The sequence below is a fragment of the Tubulanus polymorphus genome, chromosome 2 (assembly GCF_964204645.1).
Source record: "Tubulanus polymorphus chromosome 2, tnTubPoly1.2, whole genome shotgun sequence".
Lineage (NCBI taxonomy): Eukaryota > Metazoa > Nemertea > Palaeonemertea > Tubulaniformes > Tubulanidae > Tubulanus > Tubulanus polymorphus.
Genome location: NC_134026.1, coordinates 28,872,984 through 28,898,738, shown reverse-complemented (window position 1 = coordinate 28,898,738; position 25,755 = coordinate 28,872,984). Strand labels below are relative to the sequence as shown.

The window sequence follows — 25,755 nt, the reverse complement described above, 5'->3', positions numbered from 1 at the left end:
GCAATAAGCAATCGTTCACAGTAATGGCCACCAAAACATATTCTGATGATAATATTTCTTCATATTCCGACGAAAACGAACAATTTCCTGTAGATTTTGAAAGTGAAGATTATTCTCCAAGGCAATTAGATGCAGAAGAGAACGGTATGGTTTTCATTTTATTGTGATTCTATCGATATTTTCACGATCATTTGAGCTTGAAAGTTGTGGCCGTTGGCGTCATCCGTTCCGCGAATCTTTTGACTGGGTTCAGATCGTAGTTTTTTGGGCCCGTATCTTTTCCCCTTCCCTCTTCACACTTACTCTCAGGCTTGGATATCATCCTTGTAAACATTATAACGCTGGTGTCTATTATAGAAATGCTAATTAGACCTTCAAGTTCAACCCCAATCTATTTTTTGAGAATGCTGGCTGAAATGTTGATTCGTTATTTATTAGCATCTTTTTCAAATGCAGCTTTTAATTAGAAGATTCTGTCTGTTTAATAATAATTCACTTCAAAACAACATGAATGAATTCTTTGATTTGATTACTTGAGCTTTTTATGCTTTTACCTCCCTCTAGCTCTAAAGCTGCATGCTTTAAGAGATCGTACCTGCAATGAATGATACTGTCTTATTTAGATGCTGGGTTTAATTTCGTGCTGCCGCTTTTGAGATGATTTTGTCGTGTAATCTTGTGCTTAACCTTGTTATGTGTATTCCTTATTCACAGGTAGCTCCTCAGTTTAGGATCAAGCACACTACTAAAGGTAGTCTTCATATATATCTGATTGTTCACTAACCCTCTAACTTTCTTTTCGTTAAACTGATATTTCATTAATAACTAAACGAAAATTCTCGTTTTACAGTTGAAAGATTTCTTTAATTGTTTTACTTTCAAATTGAATTCTTACTCGATTTAAAAATTGAAGTCATCTATTGCCATTGTTCTTATACGATGTACTCAACAAAAAACCTTCTCGATAAGAAATATTCTGAATATTTACGTTTGCAAGAAAAACCTTTTTAAGAATTCAGCCTTCGGTAGCGGCATAGACTGCATATTATACAACAGTCTGTGGGAAGTCTTGACATTTTGCATGTTTTGCTCATCTTTTTTTTTACATAAACATTTCTTAGGGTTTTAATTGACTTGAGAACTTTAATTGAAAGAAGAATGAATGATGAATCGTTAGCCGCTAAGGTTCATATTCTAAAAACCCAATTATCAATCAGTGAGTATATACTACCTACTGATATCAATGAATTATTATCAGATATTATTTGTTTGCTAAACTTTAGTTTTAGTTCCATCGGTATGATACCTATTTTGTTGAAAGCTTTTTGTCGGCAAACAAAAGATATCCGTGTTGTATCTCGAAATGGTTATGGGTCTGATGATAATATTGGTGTGTTAAAGCACTGCTAATACAATTTGCTACACCTCGGTGTAGTTTTAATGATTTTCCAATATCGAGACTTAGGTTCACTGTATCTGTGCGTGCTGGTGACACAATCACCTGTAGCATACACTCTTTCACTCACTCCCTGGTTGGTGGTGGTGGTGGCTTAGCATACAGAGTCAATGCTTTTAGCTTTTAGCTACACGTCCAACGTAGTTTGCTCTTCCCAAATTTTTGCAACGGATCTCTATTGAAAACTCAATCTATGGCTTCACGTCGCGACACTAATTAGGGGTTTTTGATTTGCTCGCTCATTTCAAATCGATAACGATTTAGTGATGTCACATCACAGGTGAAACATCAGTCTAATTAACACTGCTTGTAATATAATACACGTGCTAAAACTGGGGGAATATCCGCTTATGTCGCCGTGATTAACCGACGGATCTATTATTGCAGAAGGAGCCCGTTTCAACTCTCTATGGATTGGTGAATGTTGTGTATTTTATTCTTTCAGCCTCGAAGCAGAATGGAGGCATGAAGACGGGTACGATGCCTCAAGACTCAGGATCACCACCCACCGAACGAAAGAGCAAATTATCCGCTATCGGCAGATTTTTTCGTCCGTGGAAATGGAAGCGAAAAAAGAAGAGCGATAAATTTGAGAAGACTGCAGTTGGTGAGTTTTTCTGTTTAACGACCTAACTGAGACCCGATTTCAAATGCATGTAAATGAGTTATTTAAAAATTGATTCGAGGGAAGTCAATACTGAAATACTATACTGTATATCAATCTAGTTTGTTAATATACCTCAAGGAGGCGTTAGTAGTATCAACAGCTGTTGACGTGAACTAAAAACTATATGCATCGAAAGATTATTAATAGAAATATTATCTCTTGTCAACAATGTACGTAGCTTTCCTGGAGAAACTGTTGAATATTTTCTAATGGAATTTGATAGAAAATTTTTTTAATTTCAACTAATGAACTTAAATTTCTTAAATGAACTATAAATCGGTGCCGATAATGAAGACATTCGAGAGTCAGTTGAGTCGAGAAAATATATCTGCATCAATTTCAGATCGAAAAGGAAAAAAACAGTTATTGATTCATCTATCGATTTTCATGAATTGTTAATTGAAATCGGTAGCAAACGTTCGATCTTATTGACCGATTCTTATATCAACTGTACGGGTGAATAATATGAATTTTCTGTGAGTTAAAGAGATGCACAGCTGTCGTGTTCATCTGTGCTGCTTGTATGTGTGTATATGAGTGTGTGTGCATTATCGAGGCACTAAAGCAACGACACCAAGACACATGACAACAACTCACAATGTTCAGGATTAAGAATTTTATAAATTGTACGTTAAACTTGTGACTACTCGCCTGGAAATCGGTGGAAAGTCAGGGGATTTTATTTCTTTTCTAAAGTCGAATTTTGTAAAGAAGCTAGAAACCACGGAAAATGTAGGAAAATTTGTTGAGATTGCAGAGTTACCATTCATGTCTTACATATTTGACCGCATATATTGATTGGATTCTTAGTAGTCCAAGTCAGGGAAAACGACGTGAATAACTCAGTTACAACCCGTCGCTGTACGAAACGAAGATAATCTATTGTTTTTTGTTGTTGTTGTCGTTGTAGATCTCGAGAGGAAGATTTCGTTTCGAACGAGTCGCGAGGAATTAATTCGTAAAGGAGTATTAAAAGAGAATTACGACGCCGATCAAATCGAGCAACAGGAATCACCGTCATTGATTCGTCAGCGTGAATTAGGTATGTTGTGATTCATACAGTTAACTTCGCTTAACTCGGACTTTAAATTAGACTAGAACTTAGGCTAAACAAAAATGATACCTTGTTTCTCCTCAGCGGCCGGGTCATTTTTGTAAAATATGATAAAATTTATAAACAGTTCATTTCTATAGCGGCCGGGTCTGTTATGGTAAAATTGATCACGATTTTAAAAAAAGTAATGTATAGGGTAGATAGGCGGCCGGCCGGGTCAACATTTAAGCTCAGCAGAGCGGAGAAACAAGGTATCAATTTTTTTTAGCCTTATATAGCGTATATTTCCGTGCGAGCTAAGTTGAAATGCGTGTCTCCAGGGTTTCAGTGTTTGTAGTAAACACGAAACTGTTTCTATTAAGAAACGCTTTGAATTGAGACGATTAGTGTAGTAGACTTTTGAATATCTGGGATAAAAATGAAATTATTTTCGGATCCTTAATTCGAACGAATTTTCTCAGTCCCTGTAGTTTGTCCAGGTTGACTGTACCTCTATATTTATGTGTAATCAATCTTTGTAGAAGTAAATCTCATAAACCATGTAATTTGTATAATACCACACACACAAGAGCTACCATTCTTCTGTCACTCATTTTCAGGAACAGTCTCCGTTTTGACCTTGATTGTGGCAAACTTCCTCGTATTGAAATTGAATTTTTGTCCAAGGAATTGTTTGTCTTGTTAAGAATTGCTTTTGGCCTGTATGCAGACTCTCTTGGGCCTCTCTAGATTACGTGGAACTCATTTGCCAGCTCTTCTGGCAATCGTGAGTGCTGCAGGCATGAAGCTTTTTGTAGGGTGTTTTTTACAAATGCAGAAATATGCGGGACAGTCAATAGCAGAACTCAGGCGAATAGCAGGGATTTAGGGGGAACCCCTCGGTATGGGCCTCGGTTTATTTCTTCTTATTTGTTTGATATCATGATCCCCCCCTCGATTGAGACATGCATCGGTTACAGGCAGCTCTGCATACCAGCATATATCACATGTTCGTAATAAAATTGAATATACCCGATGGGGTGAGTAATAAAAAATGCGTACAATTTATATTCAGTAGGATTGTTATTTTTCATTCAGTGCAATCTGTCTTATACTGAAGAAACTTGAGTCATTGAACCTAGAAATTGAATTGAAGAAGATGTTTTACCTGCTGTATAAATGAATATACAATGTTTGTAATATCCTTAAAGCCGTCTGCTGTCTGTGCGTGTTTCTTACAGGAGGAAGTGTGATACTCTGAATTGTTTTTAACGTCGATCTTATAAATAGCCTCAGAGATGGCTCTCGTTCGTGCATATAAATCTGTTCATATTTGTTCAGCCATAGAGTTATAAACTTCTCCACAGGGCGCTGAATATTTTTAATAGAGGTATTATTACGAACAATTATACGTCTATCGCGTAGAGACCATTAATTTCGGTGGTTTTTGTCTGTGCTGCCACCCCTAAAAACCATTACTGGTTAACGTTGGCACATTCCAGAAAACTGGCTAAACACATTCCGTTTGTGTTGTGTAGTATGTAGAAGTTATGACCTGTATTATAGATCTATATACGACTGAGATATTAGACTATAGTCCACACAGCAGACATGACAGTATGTTTGTTTGTCAAAGTACTGCACCATTTTACATCAACGGGAATATTATAAGGCAACAGCACTATCATGGGATCGGGTTGTTGCTCTAAAGGTATGTCTAGTGGAACAGAAGTCTGTTGCTACTGCTACGATTGAACTTGCTGCCAGTTTTAGTTCTCTATGGTGCTTAACTACTAATTACTGTACATTGGTATAAATCATTGAATCGATTATGTATATGCGTCTGCGTATATGGCTAATCAAACAGTGGCCTTGCTGCTACGCATTGTAGATTATGCCGGCTATTTTCGACCCGTCGATGAAGGAAACCATTAAATTCTTAGCAATTCGTATTTGTAGCAAATGATATGAAATATTATTGCTTGTAGCGATATTAATTAGTGTATTGAAAGCTTGTACGTTTATACTGGTACATATGTATCGTATGTGTACATAGCCCTGTACATACATGTAGCACTACAACCCGTGATTACTGTTTCATCGCTTAAAATCATTAACTTCATTTACTTTTTTGCAATTATGTAACATGTAAATAGTATGTACTGAGTACTACTAGGTTATAGTCTTGGCTTTCGTTATTATAGAGATATTTGAAAATGTGGGAAAAGCCCGAGTTTGTTTAGAGTAAGATTGAACGCAATTATTATCCTAGATATAGGGGACCAGATGGTGGTACTAAATTAGTGTATACTGTATGTACCACCTGTTTATATAATGTTTGTAACTTGATGACCCAATGATATAAGAAACCCAATCAGTTACAGTAAACATTGAAATGACTGAAGGGGTCAGTCCACCCATATCTCTTCATAACTGATATAATTGATTTGAAATTTAAGTTCGTATTTGGGAAGTTTGATTGATTAAACTAATTGAATGACCTGTATATTTGTTTACTAGGGAACTCACCTGAGAGGTGACCCTATCAGGTCTTGATAACATATATCTATGGTTCTATAGTAGACCGATCAACTGGACTCTCGTTATAATTGGTATCATTATCGCGTCGTTTCGTGGATTACGATTATGATTATTTCGACATCAATCGTGACATAGAAAACACATGGAGTTTTTAATGAAATGTCAACGTGGTGGTGTCTATTTATGTGTGATCGCTACTCGGATACAAGGTTTAACAGAACTATAACTATGATCTCGAGAATTATTCACTTGCAGTGCATCTGTTCAAGGAGGGTGGAAGGGGCTTGTTGGGCAAACGTCTTGATTATTGTCTTATCCAGTGTTGATGTTGTATTGTACCCTTGCGACACCGACACCGGCTGATTCTGTTTGTATTTCGTTTGCCACAGTAGCTTTACCCATTATTACTCTAAAATAGAATAATTGATGATCTTAATGTAAGATAATATAGGATCGTGGATAGTCGTTGAAAATTATTCTGAGCTATTCCGATAGGACTCTCTAATATCATGAGTTTGTGTAGTGAAATTGAGTACGTGAAATATTTCTCTAGAGGAATCTAACGCAGAACTAACATTTTTATATTTTGCAGAAGCGGTGAAAGAAGAGAAGAGTGAGGTAGTACCTACTGCTAACGGATCATTTCGGAATAGTAACTCAAATCAGAATGGTGGTTCATCGTACAATACCGACGAGCCAAATGTTGGCGTACCCAATTTTAACAGGGAATCCGGACATTTCAAACCGGGAATCCGTGATTCGGGAACGTATAAAAGAGACTCGGGAGGTAACTACGGCCCTCGAGACTCGGGAAAATATAACTGTACATCTGGTCAGTATCATCAGGACAATTCTGTGATACCATCATCTACTACAACGTTTTCATATTCCTCTCAAATGCAACAAGTGACGTCTAGTTCCAGTAATGATGTAGGTAAGTAGTCAGTACGTGACATCCGTGGATGTTTTAAAAAGTCTATACGTTGTCTAGATTTCGAAGCGATGAAAATTTCGCGTGATGATAAAACTGAGAACGGACGGAAAAAAACGATTGTCCGGGTTCCACCGCACAAAATCTCAATAGCTGGTGTAAATCGAATCAGGGCCGTATGAAAGATATAGTAGCTCGTCCACCTGTTATCCGTGCAAAGCCCTGCCATTATTTTTGTGTGAATTGAATACGTTTCATGGAACTATTGATTTGTACTGCTTTATTGTAAATAATTCGCCTGCGTTGTTAAATGATCGCGCGTTCGATCGGCTTAGAATGCGATATAACGCTGGCTCTCCGGGGGGATGTTGAATTAACACTGGCGCCCTGTTAGAAATACATGGATTATTAACACTAAATCCGATTTCAGTTTTTCGGCGATTTGAACCCGATAGCATCGAGACTGCCTCTGCACAAAACCCTCGCTGCTTAGCCCTAGCGTGCGGGTACATGGCTAACCTGCACATGTCGCACTCAGATTTCTGGGTCTCATGATGTCATCAGATTCAAATCCCTGCCCGGGGGGGGGGGGGGGCGGATGATACACTCGAGGAACATGCATTGATTATTTTGTATTCATTTATAGTTTCGATGTCACGCATCAATCCTGTTGTTATGTCCGGTCGTGATAGTCCAGCCTTGAATCCTCATCAACAGAGTAACATGGCATTTAAAGTGCTGCCACCACTCCCACCACAGAAACTACATTCACATCATAGTAAGTACAGGGTCCCTGCGACTCTCAATTCCTTGATAACTCCTAAATGAAAAATGCTTTTCGAGGTGCTTGAAACTTCAAGACATCAGAAACTCCTTTAGAACTCCTTCAATTTTGGGAAATTGGAAATTAGATGATTTATACATTAGACTCTGCCTAAATCAGTACCGTTGGAACCAGGATGTTTTTGTTCCCCTATGATAAAACCACCGCATTAACGGCTTACCGAGATGAACAGTACCAATTTAGGAGTCTACGGTAATTTGGATATAAAAGTGATGCAGGGGCACTTTCTTGAAATATGAAACTTTCTCCTTTAAAACTCCTTGAAAGATCCTTATATCCAAGACTGATCTATAGGGACCCTTAAGTAATCACTGACAGCTATTGAGATATCAACAGGATTTATAATTTACTGAATGCCATCTGTTGTAAGAATACACTTATTGACCTTTATCAAGTGATAGAGAACATGTCGATCAGATTTGAATCTATAGCTGCATTCATGCTACAGCTAGTTAGCCTGTTCTTATTTTGCTCGTACCTGGAACAATCAAATTCAAAATGTACCAAATCAATGCTGTGTGTTTTAGTCAGTTATTATCTCTGGTCCAGCTCAATCACCGTGATCAACTGGAAATTATTTAAAGCAAAGTTTAACTAAGAAAAATTTGTCCATTATGAAATTCAGACCGGATCTGGATCGGTCTTTTTTGGACTAAATTCAATCTTATAAACTTTGTGTGAAGGCAATGAACATTATATGTATTTCAACTGGTTATTGGATTGATTTTCAGATCATGCGGAATCTGCGTTACAGTCGCGACTATCCGGACCTCCGGTACACGAGGAATACGACAACGTTCCCAAACATAACGAATCCGATCGTACCTCGAGTTTACGACTATCGAGTCAGAAAGGACATTCACCGGTGATGGTGTTTCCCCCACCTCCGCAGTCGAGTCCTATCACTCATCGACCTCCGCTGACCTCGTCGGACGGTCACCCGTCGCCGAATACTCGTCATTCCGGCTACGAAATGAAACCGCATCCGATATTCGATGAAGTTCCCGCTAAAGAGCCGGACTTCACGATGCAGCCGAAACGTAGCGCTTTGAAGGGTTCGCGAACGAAGAATTCGCAGTCGGCGCATGTATCAATGATGGTCGAAACTAACCATTCATTGCCTAAAGTGCCGCCTAAACCGAAACCAAAACCAAAGATCGTTAAAATGGCTCGGTAAGTGTTTACGCAGACCGACCTATTACTGCTGGTTCTATAACACTTTCCAATCAATATATTTCAATTAATTTAGATTAAAAATGCTTCCTGCATTGCGTAATTAACTGAAAGCATTTAGTAATGCATTGTCACTTTGGTGTAAGCTGTTAAATTAGCCTTCAAAGTTAACAATATGTTAAGCTTTTAGATTTTTTGCGAATGCTTTAGTTAAAAATGCTATTCGCATTCATGTTCAGCCGGCAGCCACGGTTCGAAAACTTTCCATTATATAGAATAAAATGTCAGCTGAAGTCGACCTCCTCCCGTGTGGTAGCATTCATTCGTGCTGTCATCAATATCGTTTATTGATCTCGTTATTCAGCTTATAAACTCATCCGCAATATATCATGATAATAAATGATGACCTGTGGTTATCATTAACGATGATGAAAAAATTTTGTGTTCATACATGTAATCATATATTCATTCGTGACGCGAAAATAGCAGCTGAATTACATTGATACTATACGATTACTTCACTTCTTTAAAACATTGAATGCAACTCTTTTAAAATAGGACATATTTGAAACGAAAGACGAAACGAAGGTAAAATTATGGGACGAAAAAACTAACAATTCACTTGAATGAATGAATGAATGCCCAACTCAGGCTCTCTTTCTATCTCTCTGAGAATCAGTACACGTATCACATATATATACATATACATTTATATTGTAGAGAATGCTAGTACTCACTATGTCAAGTATTTTATGAGCTATTGATGACCGAAAGTCTTTGGATATACAGTTGATTATCTTTCTCATTCTGAAAAGTTCTTAAATTCTTGACATAGCGTCAACCACCTCACTGTAATATTAATTCTAATGCCCTAGAGAATGATAACCGATGTATTATCAATGATTTATGAAATATGTTCCGGTTTGCAGGAGCTGTTGTTTGTTTCCTAGTCATTTCATTAGCATCCGATGCATGGTCAAACTCTTCCGTAATACGAATATAGTTGACTGTGAATATTGAAGGTTATTCTCGTTTGCAATAGTTATAATGATTAAACTACGAATGGCATGCGAACTGTCCATTTCTGAAATGAGTACTTATTGACAATGTTTGCATAAAATTGCGTGCGTCCTTTTTATGCATGGTAAACATACAGTATATTCGTAACAATAAAGTTTAACGCAGCCACGTTCCGGAAATGTCATCTTTATCAAGCCTTCCCTTTAAATGCCTACTGTAAGTGGGTGAAGAGTTTACTGGGTCCACTTGACGATTCTTTAGGCTGCAGTTTTCATTCATATTTAAAAATGCTTCATCTGCAGCAAAAATGCTTCAAGTGTCGTCGTGTGGATTAGAAATTTCTAATGCGGAAAGTAGCTAATCATTGATAGTGAAACCTTCACTCGGTTTTAAGAACAAATATCTCCTTAACCTGAGTTACAGCGAGGAGCGATTGGATATTGAAATGAAAACAATACCCTGTCATATCTGATGATTATATATGCATTCATAGAATAATGGGCGCCCGAGTATTACAGAGTATTACATCATAAAAATCATGCAATATTTCTCCTAATAGCCGCTGCTAGGTCTACTGTACGTAGTCATATTTATAATTAGTTATCTAATTATGTTGTTCTATTAGAGAGGATTCCTGATACTGGAAATCTGTGTTAATAGATCATGCGTAATTACGTTATTTAGTTTGACGATAGATTATTGCGCACTGTTAACAGTAACAGGCTTGAATTTAAGACTATTTGATACTGTGTATGAAGACTAACCGATGAATATTGTGCATAGGATGATTATATATATATATATATATATATATATATATATATATATATATATATATATATATATATATATATATATATATATATATATATATATATATATATATATACAAATACAAATACAGATGTTTACTTCATTATGCAACCAATTTTCGTTAGCAGTATTTGCTATAGAATGGATTGGATTTCCCGAATGATTAAGTTGATATAGCGTGTCTGAGTTGATAGTACTTGTGTATAGTATACCCTGATTCATAACTACAGTTTATGCTGGAAATCTGATTTAGCCGGTTTATACTTGTATATAAAATGCTATCCCCGTAGATTTACTAACAATTGGTGGTTGTCACGTGTAAGATTGATTCATATATCAAAGTTGCTTAAAAAGATGTGTCTTGTCTTCACTGCTTTAATCATACAATTTATCCTTTCAAAGATATTTCCGGTTTTGATGCGTATACATTGCCGATTACTCAGGATGTATTATTTATGTGAAGACTTGTTTTTCCCCCATTACATTGTCCATGTAATCATTTGTGTTTTAGGGCCATTGGGGACAAAGAGAATTACCCAGGTGAATTCGATTCATCGGATGATGAAGAAATACATTGGCGAGAAGATGAAGATGGTGAGTGATTGGGCTCAATATTTCTTTTAAGAAAGTAGACATTTTTTCGTTGTGGAACTATTCTTGCCAATGCGATTTTGTCTTTAGCTCATTCATGATTGTTCTGTGGTATTGCGCACATGCACCGAGGTCTTGTAGCATCAAGAAAAATGAGCCAAAAATCGGGATTTGAACCCACAGCCTACTGTGTGCTAGTGGAACATGCGACCACCTAATCCTTATACCCTAGAATCTTACTCTCACCCTTTATTGAACTCTGTAGGAATGCATTTTCGTGTGTTTTCAATTGTGTTTACTAGAATAATGCCAAATTGGCAAAATATCTTCTTCCTTCTATCGCATTCATAGCTCGGTTGTTTCGTAAAATGAACATGATTTTATTTTTCAGATCTAGCTGTTAAAGTAGCGCGGAAGGACAGTCTGGCGCGTTTTCTGAGCACGCGTCCAGATCGCCGCGTGTTGATAGAAAAGAATATCATACCGTCAAAATCGGATGAGGAAAAACAACAAATAAAGGAACACGTTGAAAGTAAACTGACACGGTAAGATTTGAATTATAGGACTCCTACGCGTTATGAATTTGGATTGACTGATTGATTGAATGATTGTTTTGTAGGAGGCTTAGTCTTCGCCCATCACAGGAAGAGTTAGAACAGAAGAATATCTTACACAGTAAGTTGAATCTCGGCTATTGTTACAGTTAACACTTAGTAATTTGGAAATGTTACGACGAATTCGTGATCGTAAATACTTGCGAATACATGCAATTTTAACTAATATTACAGGACAAACCGCTGAAGAATTTAGAAGAGAAAAGGAAGAAAAGAAAAAAGTTCTCATAAGAAAGGTATGTATTCTATATTTTGTTGTAAACCAGTTTATTTTCTTGTTTTTGGATAGTATAGAAAGGTGCATCGCCTGTCATCACTTTCTTTATGTTCCTGATTGTTTTACTCATATTTGCAGTTGAGTTTCCGACCGACAGTCGAGGAACTGAAGGAACGAAAGATTATAAAATTCAAAGACTATGTCGAGTTAACAGAAGCGTGCGAATATGACCGTCGAGCTGACAAACCATGGACAAGATTAACACCTAAGGATAAGGTACGAGATATGTTTATACTTCTCACCTTTTCAGCGTGTGTTCCCCACTATGCGGTGTATAATCCACCCACCATATCTTGTGCCTACACCGCACTGTGAGGAAGATGCAATTTCGCGGTAGGCCTGTTACTGAGGTTGTACTTTCTTTGTAGATTATCAAATAATCTCCAGCATGTTAGTACTGGAAAGGTTTTAGTTCTTTTTCTACGCTAATTCGTCTTAACTTCAATTTCTTGATTATTTTCAGGCTTCAATTAGAAAAGAACTGAACGAATTCAAAAGCTCAGAAATGGCCGTCCATGAGAACAGTCGTCATCTCACTAGATTTCATCGGCCATGATTTCCGCCACTCCCGATTCTGGTGAAGTCAGCGAGTAATCATATCTGCAAGATAGCTCGGCACTGTGATGGAAATATGTGTGCAGATTGTGCTGATCAGTGCCAGATAGCGAAATAATGATGATGACAATGCTATATAACCTTTCATCGTTGATTTCTGACTTCGTTGGTGCTGCACATTTCTGTTGATTTGCATTTATAATCATTTGTCTAGATGGGTACCTTCTAAGTGTAAATATAACGGTGTAATCATCAGTATCTCAGCAGTGAGCGACGCCATATATTACGTATATATCTATAGGTTTGGGTTGTGTATGGTAAAACTAATGTGGGCTTACATAAATCGGTGCACGGCTTCTTCAGTGTTTGAATACTCAGATAATTTGCTCCATGCGCTATATGCATGATTAGCGAAGAACAAACTACAATCTATCGGCTTTATTTAAGTGCCAAATGTCTGCATCTTGTTTTGTTAGCCTAGGTTTGATCAATTGTAGTTTGGCTCTGGTCTTGCGGCACTACTGAAGTGCTGGTACTTCAAATCTGTTTTGTGTTACTGTCATCAGTTAGATCATGCGGTATTTCTGGTAGTAAATGTCACCTGGATGAAGAAGCTCATTATCTTAGAAAACAATCACTTTCGAACGAACGATCAATTGAATAGAATTGAATGTAGCAACTTTGGATGGTAGAATTCACAGTTAGGTAATTGACTCATATAAGATGCCTGAAAATATAAAACTTTTTGGGACTGTGAGATGTTAATAACAGGTACTAGTAAATTCAGTCATGTGAAAATACGGTCATGGGCTATACATTAATGGAACATGTCATCTGTTTTGCTGTAAGAATTGAGAGTTCAGTGTTCCTTGCTTTTGAAGTGTTTTCACCTTTACTCGATGTACCAAAAGCTATAGATATACATATTTACATACACACACACGCACACACAGGGGTGAGAGATGAGATCACCACAGTTTTAGTGAATTCCATTTGAATGAATGGGTATTTTATAAGTGCCATGGGTTTTATTGTGTTTGATATCAGCAAACAGAAACATACATTATTGATAAACAATGCCTTAGAGATAATGATCTTGGCAAGTATTATGAAGAAAATATACAATGTGTTGTCTTCATTTTTAGGGAGAGCGGGACTCGTGTAAGATTTTGTGTATTTCATTGCATCAAATCATTGTCATTATCTTTCTATAGGTAGAGGGCAGCACTTTTTTCTAAACGATGCTATGCTGTTGTGCTTGTACGTAATAATTACACATGTGCAATCTTAAAAACAACAACAGCAAAGCAAACTTCATTTTAATCTGTGCTGTCAGATGTCCTCTTTGTTAAAAGATAGTTTTATTATTGTATTATATGTTTGTATATATAGTTCTATTGATATAAATAATAATGGTTGATATTAATATTATTATTATTATTAATGAAATGTGTAAATGAATGAAAAATATATATAGCATTCAAGTACAGATATATTTAGCTTGCAATGAATTGATGAATTACGGATTAATAATTGTAGCAAATGTGGCAGGGCTTTGACAACAAAATTCCAAATTTATTTTCATAAACCGGGTATATCTTATAATGATATTACTACATATACTTCTAATAATAATATGAATGTGATATGCATAAGTTGTTATTATTATGGATGACTGGTAAGTGGATTTTATCCCGAGTAAAATGGATAAAAACTCATTAGCCATGAAGAAATCTTTATCACTAAGTGGACTCGATGTCAATATGTGATATGCTAGACTCATTATTCCAGTTCCGCGGGTGAAAGATTAGACTCATTGCGTTGAATGATGAAATAAACACTATAGTCAAATCTGAACCTGAACTATGGAACTGGGTTCAGGTCACTTATTCTTTGTAGATAAACCTTTTCATTAAGTTTATTGCCTCAAATGACTTTCACAACTTCTGATTAACGCGGTGACTTGATAAAGGAGTGCAGTATTACCTGTAGTTCTGAGTTGTTGCCCAGAAAGACGGTCATTTTTGCTGAGTGAATCAAGTCATCCATCAGCAAACGTGATTTATTAATAATCGGAAATTCTTTTGTAATACGTGTAAGCTATAGATATATGCACATCACATATGGACACAAACTGTATAGTGGAATGTGAGTTTTTTAATGTACAGTAATTTTGAGGGTGATGAGTATAAGGCATCTCTATTTTGTACAGTTGAATCGATCATGTGGATCTGTTGTGATTATGTTGGGCTATGTACGCTACACTATATACATTATATATCGAGAACTTGCACGCAAATGTCAATGATTTTAAGTTGATCTATGTAATGAGACTATTGTGTTAAGGTACATGCCTCTTAGCTAGTCATATTTCAATTGTTAGCTTGTCCATCGGTTCGCTTCTGTTTGCATTATATAAACTTCTTGCATGGATCATTATCTTATTAATTCATAGATGAAGACTTTACGCATTACAACTTGCAAAACATTATTCAACGAAATCAATGTTTAGAATACGTAGATACATCTGGATTTCAGGGATAATAAACGATTTCAAATTTAGCATTTTCATCAAACGATCAGAATTTCATGTATTGAATTATCTTTAACAAATTATAATGATATTTAAATTTATTTTAGCACAAGATTAAACGCATGTATTTATCTATATTAGAGCTGGTTCAATATTCTAAACGTGGTATTTGTTTTTTAAGTGGACTGTGATCATTGATTGAATATATTTGTATTGTCTTGGATGGATGTTATTGTCTACAAATATGTATAATGCTATTGTATTAGTTTCACCCTCAATATTACCTTGTATAACAGTCTGTACAAATTATTAGAAAAAAATCTTTATATTCTGCAATAAATTTGAGATTTTACAGATGTAAATAAATAGGCATATCTCCATTTGTTCATTTTGGTTTCTCACTTCACGCAGGGGTCACATGTTAACAACATCATCATCTACTTCTTTTCAGAGGAAACCAAGGAAAATATTTGTCCATATCTACTCTACTCAGATAAGAAAATTTTTAAACTCTGCCCATGGTTTCTATAGTATAGACTTTAGTAAAACTAAGCAAGACATACAGTTCTTTAACTTCAACCAAAATGAAAAATCAGACGGAATCAATTAAAAGTCTTAATCTATGAGAATGATTTCAATAAATAAAGCATTCGGCGATTGAAACAATTCACCCTGTTCGCCTGCCACGATAAAAATAATGATCTACACCATCTAGTGCAGTATAACGATAGTGTGGAAAACATGAACTAATAATACTCACTTGCCAAAGACTGAACAGCAGTTATCAATATTTCACAATCACAGGGGTTTTCACTTTCCTCAGATCTCACCGGACTAATAAATATCACTTATGTCACTCATGCCCAAGGGCCCAGGAATGATGCATGCTTGGGTTAAGATAATTTGATCAACACCAAGTATCGCAAATATTTTTCAGATAATTTTTAAGTCAAAAAGTAGCATTTCTTGTGAAAAAATAAGCATAAATCATAGTTTAAACAACTTTTTTCCAAAAAGGAGCACCAAGTAATGTAGCTCTAAGTAGACTTGCTATTAAACCATGCAGCACAGTTAAGTTGATGTCTGCCTACTCTTTGTAATTCCAGTTGCTCATCCAAAATGAAAACACTTCCCGAAACGGACTGCATCAAATAAAAATTAAGGAGAAAAATACGTGTGTTTGGAAATTCAATCATCCTTATATTTCAAGGTTACATTTAATTCACCGTAATGTTTGGTAAGTAAGTCAAAAACCAACGATTGAATCTGATCAACTTGATCTAATGGACAATACTCATCACTACTCGATCTAGCTATCGTAACTATAGTCGGTTTATGAGGTAAATCTTTCAGATAATCGCTGACATTAAGTATTAATCGGTGAATTTCCTCATCGGAACTAATATGATGAGGAAGTTCACTGTCGTCATCACAAGTGAAACCTGTTTGCATGATTTGATCAATATCAATTTCTTCAGAGGTTTTAGCACATATTTCAGAAATCAGTTCATGGACCAATTTCCTACGCATTGAAATATTTTCATTACCGGTAATTGAAGTTTTTGAGGTTTTATTTTCCAGCACGGCTTCCTTGATAAAAAGCCTAATTTCAGCGAGTTGTTTCTGTCGATTTTCCAGGCACATTTGGATAGATTTCTCACTAGAGTTTGTCGGTGGCTGAAAACGGAAAATCTGTTTCAACAATGAATACTGATGTTCAGTATATATAGATTTGAATGGATTCACAGTTGAAAAGAAATCCAAATCAATATCCAGAATGAAAAACTGATCATCACATTGAGTTATAAAATCCCCAGATGCAGATCTTTTTAAACCATGTTTTTGGTGCTCCGAGGAATCTGGTTCCCCTGCTACAGGATTATTAGCTCTCAGGATATGAGGAAGAGTTTTAACGGAAACGTTTAACCCTTTCTGATTGAGAAGCTCACTGTTCGGAGCGTATAATAGTTCACTCATGAAATATGTTTCAGTATTGTTCAGTTTTATAGTTCCAGATGTTCGATGTTTTCCCACAGTAATTTTCATTGTTGTTTCTCGTATTTGCTGCGCCCACGCCGGTTTAACCCAGTCCACTGAATCTATGTGACCTGCGTAAACGGCCGGCATTATCCAATTTTCGATACTCAAAACTTCAAAAAGTTCGTCCTTGTTGAACACTTTGTCGGCGGGATATTCAGCGGGAATCAAAAGATCAGGATGCGCGTCAAAATGAATGATCTTTATTCCGGACATCGGAAGATGTTTGGAGCCGATGCATCGGTATATGAATGGTAGAACTTCATTGTGGTCATCAACTACATAAACTGGTAACGCCGAGAACCGCCGCATTCCCTTCTTCACTGATGATGCTGAGGCCATCATTCATTAACTGGTTCCAGGCAGTTGTTGAAAGAACTTGATTGAAGAATTTATTACACATTCAATTGGCAATTAATTGCACTGACACTGACGACCATTGCACTACTTGCACAGGATGAACTTTTAGAAGCAAAAAGGTCAGGAGTGCCTGGCAGCTGAAATGTGAAAAAAGTCATGATTAATTTACTGGTTTTCATAAACAATTAGCAATTCCCTGCAAGATTAATTAGAAGAAAAAAAAACGTTTTAAATTCATACCCATTTTTAGGCCACCGCCATTACTTAGAAACAGATAAACACTTTTTGAAGGTCGCGGATCCTTATCACTTCCGGCGGGATTTCCTCATGAATTCAATTCAATTTATTGATTGTTGATATGTACAGGGTATATAAACTATCAATTAGAAAATTAGCATTCAGTAATAATTAATAACTATCAAATTCAATTTCATATTTTAAAAGGCATCGTCAAGTCAAACCCTGGTCTCATATCTATTCTCGGAGCTATCCAATGTTTGCCAGATCCTTCATACGACATACTGCTTTTAACTTGTTTTCAATCAAATTTTATTGTTTAGGAAGCTGCAAAGTTTTTGAAGTGGACAATTTTGAGAATTTTAGCATGTTAGTCAACTAAGAGTATAAATTCTGTCTAATAATCAAATCATGTGAGTTGAAAAGTATATTTTCCATTTATTGGGGTTTTTTCCTACCGTCACCACGTCCGACGTCGGTATTAAAAGCGTACTGTCTGTGTGACACCCCGGTCTGACGATAGCGATGCCGGCGGGCATGGATGATAACGGACAGATTTCTAGCTGTTTTAAATATTTTTTTTTCTTTTTTGTGTAGGGATGCCACGATGAAACTAGTGATGAAACATTGTAGTTCTGAAATGTCAAAATATGCAGAATGTGTCGAAAAACATCCTCATTCGTGGCCATCTACATGCGACATGTTGAGACTATCAGTTGCTCGCTGTTCAGATACACAGTTAGTTAATTGTAGACAATGTACAGATTCCCCTGTTTCTCCAAGGACAACGTACTAACCCTGCTCCTAATTCCAGCCCTAAAATTATTAACTCTAATCCTAAATCTAAGCCTAGATATAGCAAAATGTAGTAATATTGTCATTTTTATTAGTGTAAAGTTGTGATAAAATTGTGCTTTTCGTGTCGGCAAGATATTCACTTTCTTCATGATGTATTTTCTCTTTCAGTCCGGTGATTAAGAAAATCAAATTGGATTGTGCGAATGTGTTTGATAAATATAATCAGTGCATACGTGTAAATCCTACTTCAGTAGAACGTTGTATGTCTTTATATCAAACATTTAATGACTGCGTTGAAGAACATTCACCAAAACCCGACGTGTTATGATATTTAGAAATCTTAATTTTGATATTAGAAATCTTAATTTTATAAAGCAATTATTGTAAGACCTTTTGTTATTGTTGTAAAAAAAATTTGAAAATAAATTGTCAATAGTTGCATCAAGGTTCTTTGTTCGTTCAAAGGAAGTTTTTTAATCGTCTTATGGAACATCAGTCAGTAACCTGTCTGTGGTTTAGTTTAACGATCGGATATTTTCACGTTGGTATAAGCCCATCCGGTTGTAAAAGCTTGCCACCAACGATTAGTTAACTAACTAATGGAACACATACGAGGGGATTTTTATTACATTTAGTACCAGTGGCAGTAACTGTTTTTGTGTGTAAGAGTATAACGACGTTTCAGTTGTAATTGTGTCAATATGAAGGTGGTTATGATCAGGGGCGGATCTAGGATTTTTCATTGGGGGGGGGGGGGGGGGGGAGTCCAATGAGAAAATGGGGAACTTTTTACGAAACACCACGTACTCCGGATACTTCTACACAATTTTAGGGGGTGGTTTCGGTCATTTCATGCGTTGAAAAAATATTATAGGTGGAAAACCTTGGTCAAAAAAATTTTGTGGGTGACATTTTTGAGGGCACTTCAAAGTTGAGGGGGGGGGGGTCCGGACACCCGACATGACCCCTAGATCCGCCCCTGTAATTATTGATTTAATGTAGGTGTGATTCATGCGTACGACTATAAGGCATTTCTCCATTAAAATAAACGTTGTTTCTTTTAATCACATGTATTTCATTGTCATTTAAAATCTAATGGCGTAGGTTTTAGACTGGATGACTTAAAACAGGTGTCGTTTTTGGTATTACGCGGTACCCACCAGCTAGGATATTGTCATATTAGCTAGCCCCTGGTACCCACAAAAAGGCCAGGAATGTTGTCCCTCGGAGAACCGGTAATGACATTTGAAGTAATGAAACGCTTTTGAAATTGGGAGTATTGAGACTCATCGGAGTTGACGTCAATACTATTTTCCCTTTTTGGAGTTAACGCGACGACCCCCATACGGATACGGATGGCATAAATCCGTATTAAATCAACGCCGGTCGGAACAACATAACAGTTTATAAAAAATCGAATTCATAATTAATTTTATGATTTTTCAATCAGCAAAAAAAATTAATTATGTCCCCAGGACGCTTCCGTAGCCTAAGACACAAATATTTCTGTGTTTGATTGCTGAGAACGTTGTCGCTGTTGCTTTGTTCTCTTAGTATATATTATAAATTCTTAGACAACTTTTTCTACGATTCATAAACATATTGAACGTGTTGCTTGAATGGAATGCGCGATTCATCTTAAAGCAGGTATTTAAAACACGCCTGTCGAGCACAAAGTATACTGCCGCAATTTGATTAGTATGTGATATGAATTTTAAATGACAAAAGAATCAATCCATATATATACCTATGCAATATAATATTAGAACAGTCTACTTCACTCTTTAGTGCTGTGAGCTCGATATTCTACCCACTTATAGTTTTGGGTTCTGAGTAGTGAACCAATGAGCTGTATATGGGAAATGTCCTGTCGTTTCTTTGATAATCATTTGGCTACTTCCTTTTAAAACCTCGTCACAAGATGGATGTATTCAAGTTATACCTTGGAATATCCATCTCGGCTTTGATGATGTTCCATCAATGTAGCGGTCATATTTCGTTACTTTGGCCACCAGCGAGAAGATACGCTTTCGATAATCTCAACTACAAAAATACCAATCCGATTTGCGGTGGAATGGATAAAACACCCGGTATGTTATCTATGTATCAATTTAAAGCGAAATCATATTTTTAACTTATTTTAAACTGCTTTTTACATGTACTGAAATCAACATTAATTTGCGCAGATCATTTTCATTTCATTCACAAACAAAAGTCTAAAAGTATGCGAAGAAAAAATATGAAATTATTTTTTTTTTCAGAAAAAGTGTTTTCAGATAATATTTATCGAACCCTATTTTGTAGAAAACCTTTCTATTGGTCCATATGTTTTTAATCGTATACGTATATGTTTTCTATATTAACTTAAGAAGTTACGTACGTAGGGTGGAGCACTGGCATATTTAGTTTTCTCGTTTCTTATTATTAGAAGTATTTATTTTGGACCACTTTGGACGTTCATAAATGAATGAAAACAATAATCTAGTGAAATATTATAATTATTGTAGAATTTCAATTTTGTCGCTCAATAAATGATAGTAAATGCACCTATCCAGTCAATAAACAGGTATCTATTTGTAGTAAGCCACCTTATTACTGCAGTGAGTAAATACCGCACCCGTCCTTACCCCAAATTCTTCCACTATCCAAACGTTTACTATTGTCATTATACATAAAGCTAAGTATTCTTCACTGGGGTAAATAAAACTATGGTTCGTGGGACAGTCATCAAGAATAGAATTGAATAGTATATATATATACAATGAAAAAAGTAGTCAAATTATAAAAGTGATACTTTTTTTTTCAAATAAGACGACGAGCATTGCCATAATGTCTGAATAATACACAAGTTTATTCTATAGTACGCAAAAGTTAACGCAGTTATATAATGACAAACATAATTTCACCGATGAACCAATGAGTCGGCATTAGGTAGAAAATAAAAATACACACTGTTGATTCAACTGTAAACAATTTTGTCAATTCGAAACCTATTCCTCGACGCCCTACTTAAAAACCACAAAGTCTCAGAATTCGTCAGTGGAATTTTTAATGGCACTTATGCATGATCGTTCACACCCATATCTTGTACCGATTGCAACGAAATATTTTGAATATATAGTAGGCGTTAGAAACATCAATCTAGATTAAAATGTAACAGCTTTTCATACAGCAGAAATACATAAGGATGTATTTTTAGAATAAAGTGAAAAGTATAAAGCGTCCCTGGGTGGGCTTGAACCACCAACCTTCGCGCTGACCGATTGCGCCACAGAGACAATATATTATAATATATATACTAATATTTATAATCATATTAATAATGGTGCTGTTCTATTGTAAGAATTTTATAATTTTTTGAATAAAGGATTCGATTTTTATTAAGTCCATAAGATTCACGAGGGAAAAAGCTACTGTAGAAGAACTCAATGATAGTTAGGTCGATATGCTCGCGGATATTCATGACCAATTCGTGTAAAACCTTGCTAAGGGTGGTTCATTCACATATAAGTAACTAATACAAGTACCAGAGTTCAGAAAAAGAGTATCGAAAACAGTACTTGGCCTAATATGTTGAAGTATGCAAATATAAGTAGTGAGTAGGTCTATTGGGAGACCTGCCCATTAATGAAATGATAAAAGCGACAAAATATCGTCAAAAAATTCTATCTGTAATACAGATTTTATCAATTATTTATGGACAGTGCCGTTCATTATGGCTAGAATTTCGCTGGGCATTTTTAGGTCAGATGCGATTAAATATGAAGCCCAGACCAGATTCAAGAGAAAAACACCCCATCGACCCTCAGGTCAATCCACGTACTTTACGTTAAAAATACCAACGAAATTTCAACGAATTGTATTAACAGGAAGAAAGACTTAGACTCTATAACTTACTGCAAAAATCGGCATCATTTTCAAAAGCAAAACATTATAACATGAATGATTGCTGATCGTCATTGTCCATATAATTGTCCATAACATTATGAAGGGGGTATTTCTATTTCATACTTAGGAACAAATCCAGTAAATATCGAAGCAGGAGTCGCAGTTAAAATCATGTTTAGAGTGGCAGTTATAGAGAAGGTGTGTATGAAAACAGGAATAATCGCTGTTTTAGATCATACTTGTGATCTCTATTTAAATCACTCTACTTGGAATGTTTTCTTTTTATTCTAAATTTCAAAAGGGAAGTTTGATAGTTCAAATTTTGGATGCAACGGGAAAGCTTATATCCAATGTGATTCCAGCTGTTAATGCTAACCAACCAACGTTTGGAGCACCGGCTATCTACACGTAAGTCATTTGAAGAGGATATGCCAAGAGAATTGAACTAAATTATCATTTCGTGTGAATTTTTTTTATAGACAAGAGGAATTCCAATTGACATTTCCCGCAGCTCACACCTGTCAGAATTGTATCCTGCGGGTTCTGCTTTTTGATTCGGCTAATACCACTTACTATTGGTCATGTTCTGATGTCAACATTGTTGCCACAGGTTTGTAAATCTTTGTTTTTAAGTGGGATCGCTAGTTCATCGGTGACGAAAGTAAAAAAAAGAAACGACTGTACAGTAATTCTATGGCTCACGTAGTGTTCGTCTTTTTCAGCTTCTTTCAATAAGACAGCCGCTTGTGGATCAAATGGTAGCTGGAATGGAAATAAGTGCGTTTGTTCGAAGCTTTACGCAGGGGCATTCTGTCAGTACAAAGGTAAATACCGTATGTTCAGTACTTCAAGATCAACTTATCACATATCGATTTATGGACCTACATATCTGTGACTTTGTTTAGATGAATGTTGGGATACAACTGATTGTAACAATAATGGTATCTGTTACGACATGGCATCTGTCACATACCCCAGAAGACGATGCTATTGCTACCAAGGCTGGATAGGCAAATACTGTAATAGAAGTAGGTGCACCTGAAAATCTGTTCATGAAGGAAACGCCTAAAACTATTATTTTCGAAATAGATATTTCTCATCTAGAAATAATATTAGATTTATGTATAATTCTCCTTTTTAGAATCATCACTTACCTCACTACCCAAATCATATCAGGACATCAATATTTACCAGAAACAAACATTACGCAGTGATTTTATCCTATACTGGAAAGTACTAAATGTAAGCGCATCTGGATAGGCATAGTAGTAATGTGTGACATGGGACAGAAATCCAAGCAACATGATTAAGTTACATCATCCAGTATCTATGTATTTCAGAGTACGAATGAGATTGAGATGATATTGGACGTGAAGACACCATCCTGGGTTGGAATCGGTTGGCGACCAAACAGTACGATCATTTCCTTTACTTAATAAGTCTTAATATGGAATGACTGGAATGAAATCGCAAATCCTTATTTCAGGTATTTTGAATAATACGTGTAATGACTGGCTGAAAGTACCGACCACTACCCTAGGTAGTGGCACGGGTGCTGTCCCATTACAACCGGGTGGTGCGGCTTTCCCCGCGGCAACAGCCAAATCCCTCAGTGAGTATTGTGAATTGTCCAATTTGAAGTTGCTGCTAAGGAAATCCTAAATGTTGTTATATGTTTGTTTTCAAATAGCATTTACGAGCATGACCTGCCTAGATATGGTCATAGTGTCAGTCTTTAAAAATAAGACAAGAATTCGGGATCTATACTCGTGGGGTACAGCCTATCCATTAGAAGATTCATATTTCGGACTCACTGATTCACTCACCGGTGTCGTCGGTTATCAGACGTCTACACATACATTTGTCGCGTTCAGAAAAAAACTGCAAGGTATGCTCCAATTGTGAACTTTGCTTTTGGAATTGATTAGACATTGTAGAATAAAACAAATGTGGCGTCTTTTCGAATTTCAGCAAATGAATCAACTGACCATGATTTCATTAAAACCAACATGCCGATGTTAGTAGCATATGCAATGGGCGTAGACACCACCGTAGCTAGAAGGCGTAGAGCAACTGCAGGTGGAATCCCTGGTGGAATGCCCCCCGCAAAACGAGCACAGGTTTTCAAGCTAGGTGACCCAAAATATCATGGTCCAAATGGTAGAGGTTCGACAGTCATTAACTTTTTATGTAAGTTTCAATGTCAGTGTCAATTTCAATATCAATTTGAAAAATCTCTGCTCGACGTGAAATATATGAATTCATTTCAGATCCTGCAGCACCAATCGGAGCTCCCATATTAATAGGTAGGGCAGCATTTACCTGGGTTTCATGATATAGCTAAATGATAACTGAAATAATCGTTTTGAACATTTTCATTTAAGGAGCAAGAATGCAGTTGTTAGTCGCTGTAATTTTGCTGGCTGTTTTATTGGCGCTGTTGATCATTATTTGTATTGTATTCGGGTGCTGTAGAGGGTGGTGTGATGATTGGTGTTTATGTTGCGGCTGTTGTCGAAAAAAACGTAAGAAAAACCGACTCAGATCCGATGTCGAGAGTGGTTGGTCTGGTGATGCGAAGGGACAGAAGGAAATGAGAGAAAAAGGCAGTGGATCAGATACGGATGACGAGGGAGAACTGAAAACTGATTTAGGTGTTGGTGGTGGCATTTCGGGTAAAAGACGAAAACGACTTCGAAGGAAACAACGACAACGAGCTATCTGTAGCCCGTGTAGTCCATGCTGTGATGATTCTACAGATGACGATGAAGTCGTTGTCGGAGCCGATGGCAAGACGAGAAACAAAGGCCACAATAAGCGTGGCAGTTGTCTCCTTTTATGTAGTCCGTGTTGTTATGGTTCTTCAGAAGAAGAGGAAGTTATAGGGAAGGACGGGAAAAAGAATAATGTACGAAGAAGAAAGAATAAATGTTGTCCTTGTAGCCCATGCTGTGATGACGAGTCGACAGAGGAAATTTTAGTTGGTGCAGATGGTGAAACTAAAACTGTGCGAAGAAAGAAAAAAGGCGGAAACAGCTGCGCTTGTAGTCCATGTTGTGCTGCACAGACAAGTGATGAAGAAATTGTAGTTGGTGCAGATGGTGAAACTAAAACTGTGCGAAGAAAGAAAAAATTCAGAAAGAACTGCGCTTGTAGTCCATGTTGTGCTGCACAGACAAGTGATGAAGAAATTGTAGTTGGTGCAGATGGTGAAACTAAAACTGTGCGAAAAAAGAAAAAAGGCGGAAAGAGCTGCGCTTGTAGTCCATGTTGTGCTGCACAGACAAGTGACGAAGAAATTGTAGTTGGTGCAGATGGTGAAACTAAAACTGTGCGAAGAAAGAAAAAAGGCGGAAAGAGCTGCGCTTGTAGTCCATGTTGTGCTGC

The 25,755-nt window shown here is 36.5% G+C and overlaps 2 protein-coding genes and 1 long non-coding RNA gene across 4 annotated transcripts; 2 read left to right on the top strand and 1 right to left on the bottom strand.

Moving 5' to 3' along the window:
• Positions 1-18: 18 nt before the first annotated feature.
• Positions 19-15,397, top strand: LOC141898543 (phosphatase and actin regulator 2-like). Of its 2 annotated transcripts, XM_074784493.1 has the most exons (15): positions 19-144; positions 715-751; positions 1,122-1,216; positions 1,902-2,063; positions 3,034-3,165; positions 6,290-6,631; positions 7,275-7,406; positions 8,204-8,645; positions 9,204-9,233; positions 10,990-11,072; positions 11,461-11,614; positions 11,689-11,744; positions 11,858-11,919; positions 12,039-12,176; positions 12,424-15,397. In XM_074784493.1, the coding sequence occupies exons 3-15, from the start codon at positions 1,159-1,161 to the stop codon at positions 12,514-12,516; spliced, it is 1,884 nt and encodes a 627-aa protein (XP_074640594.1). In that variant the 5' UTR covers positions 19-144; positions 715-751; positions 1,122-1,158; the 3' UTR covers positions 12,517-15,397. The 2 variants fall into 2 exon arrangements, with proteins under 2 accessions (XP_074640594.1, XP_074640595.1); XM_074784494.1 differs by lacking the exon at positions 9,204-9,233.
• Positions 15,398-16,232: 835 nt separating this feature from the next.
• On the bottom strand, positions 16,233-22,407 carry LOC141899797 (UPF0489 protein C5orf22 homolog). The gene is made up of 3 exons (XM_074786327.1): positions 22,378-22,407; positions 17,686-17,821; positions 16,233-17,582 (listed from the first exon to the last, which is right to left on the bottom strand). Exon 3 carries the CDS (start codon positions 17,428-17,430, stop codon positions 16,237-16,239), a length of 1,194 nt encoding a protein of 397 aa, XP_074642428.1. The 5' UTR covers positions 17,431-17,582; positions 17,686-17,821; positions 22,378-22,407; the 3' UTR covers positions 16,233-16,236.
• Positions 22,408-22,852: 445 nt separating this feature from the next.
• On the top strand, positions 22,853-23,345 carry LOC141898352 (uncharacterized). The gene is made up of 3 exons (XR_012618547.1): positions 22,853-22,978; positions 23,091-23,192; positions 23,274-23,345. It is a non-coding gene; the product is annotated as an uncharacterized LOC141898352 (long non-coding RNA).
• Positions 23,346-25,755: the final 2,410 nt, after the last annotated feature.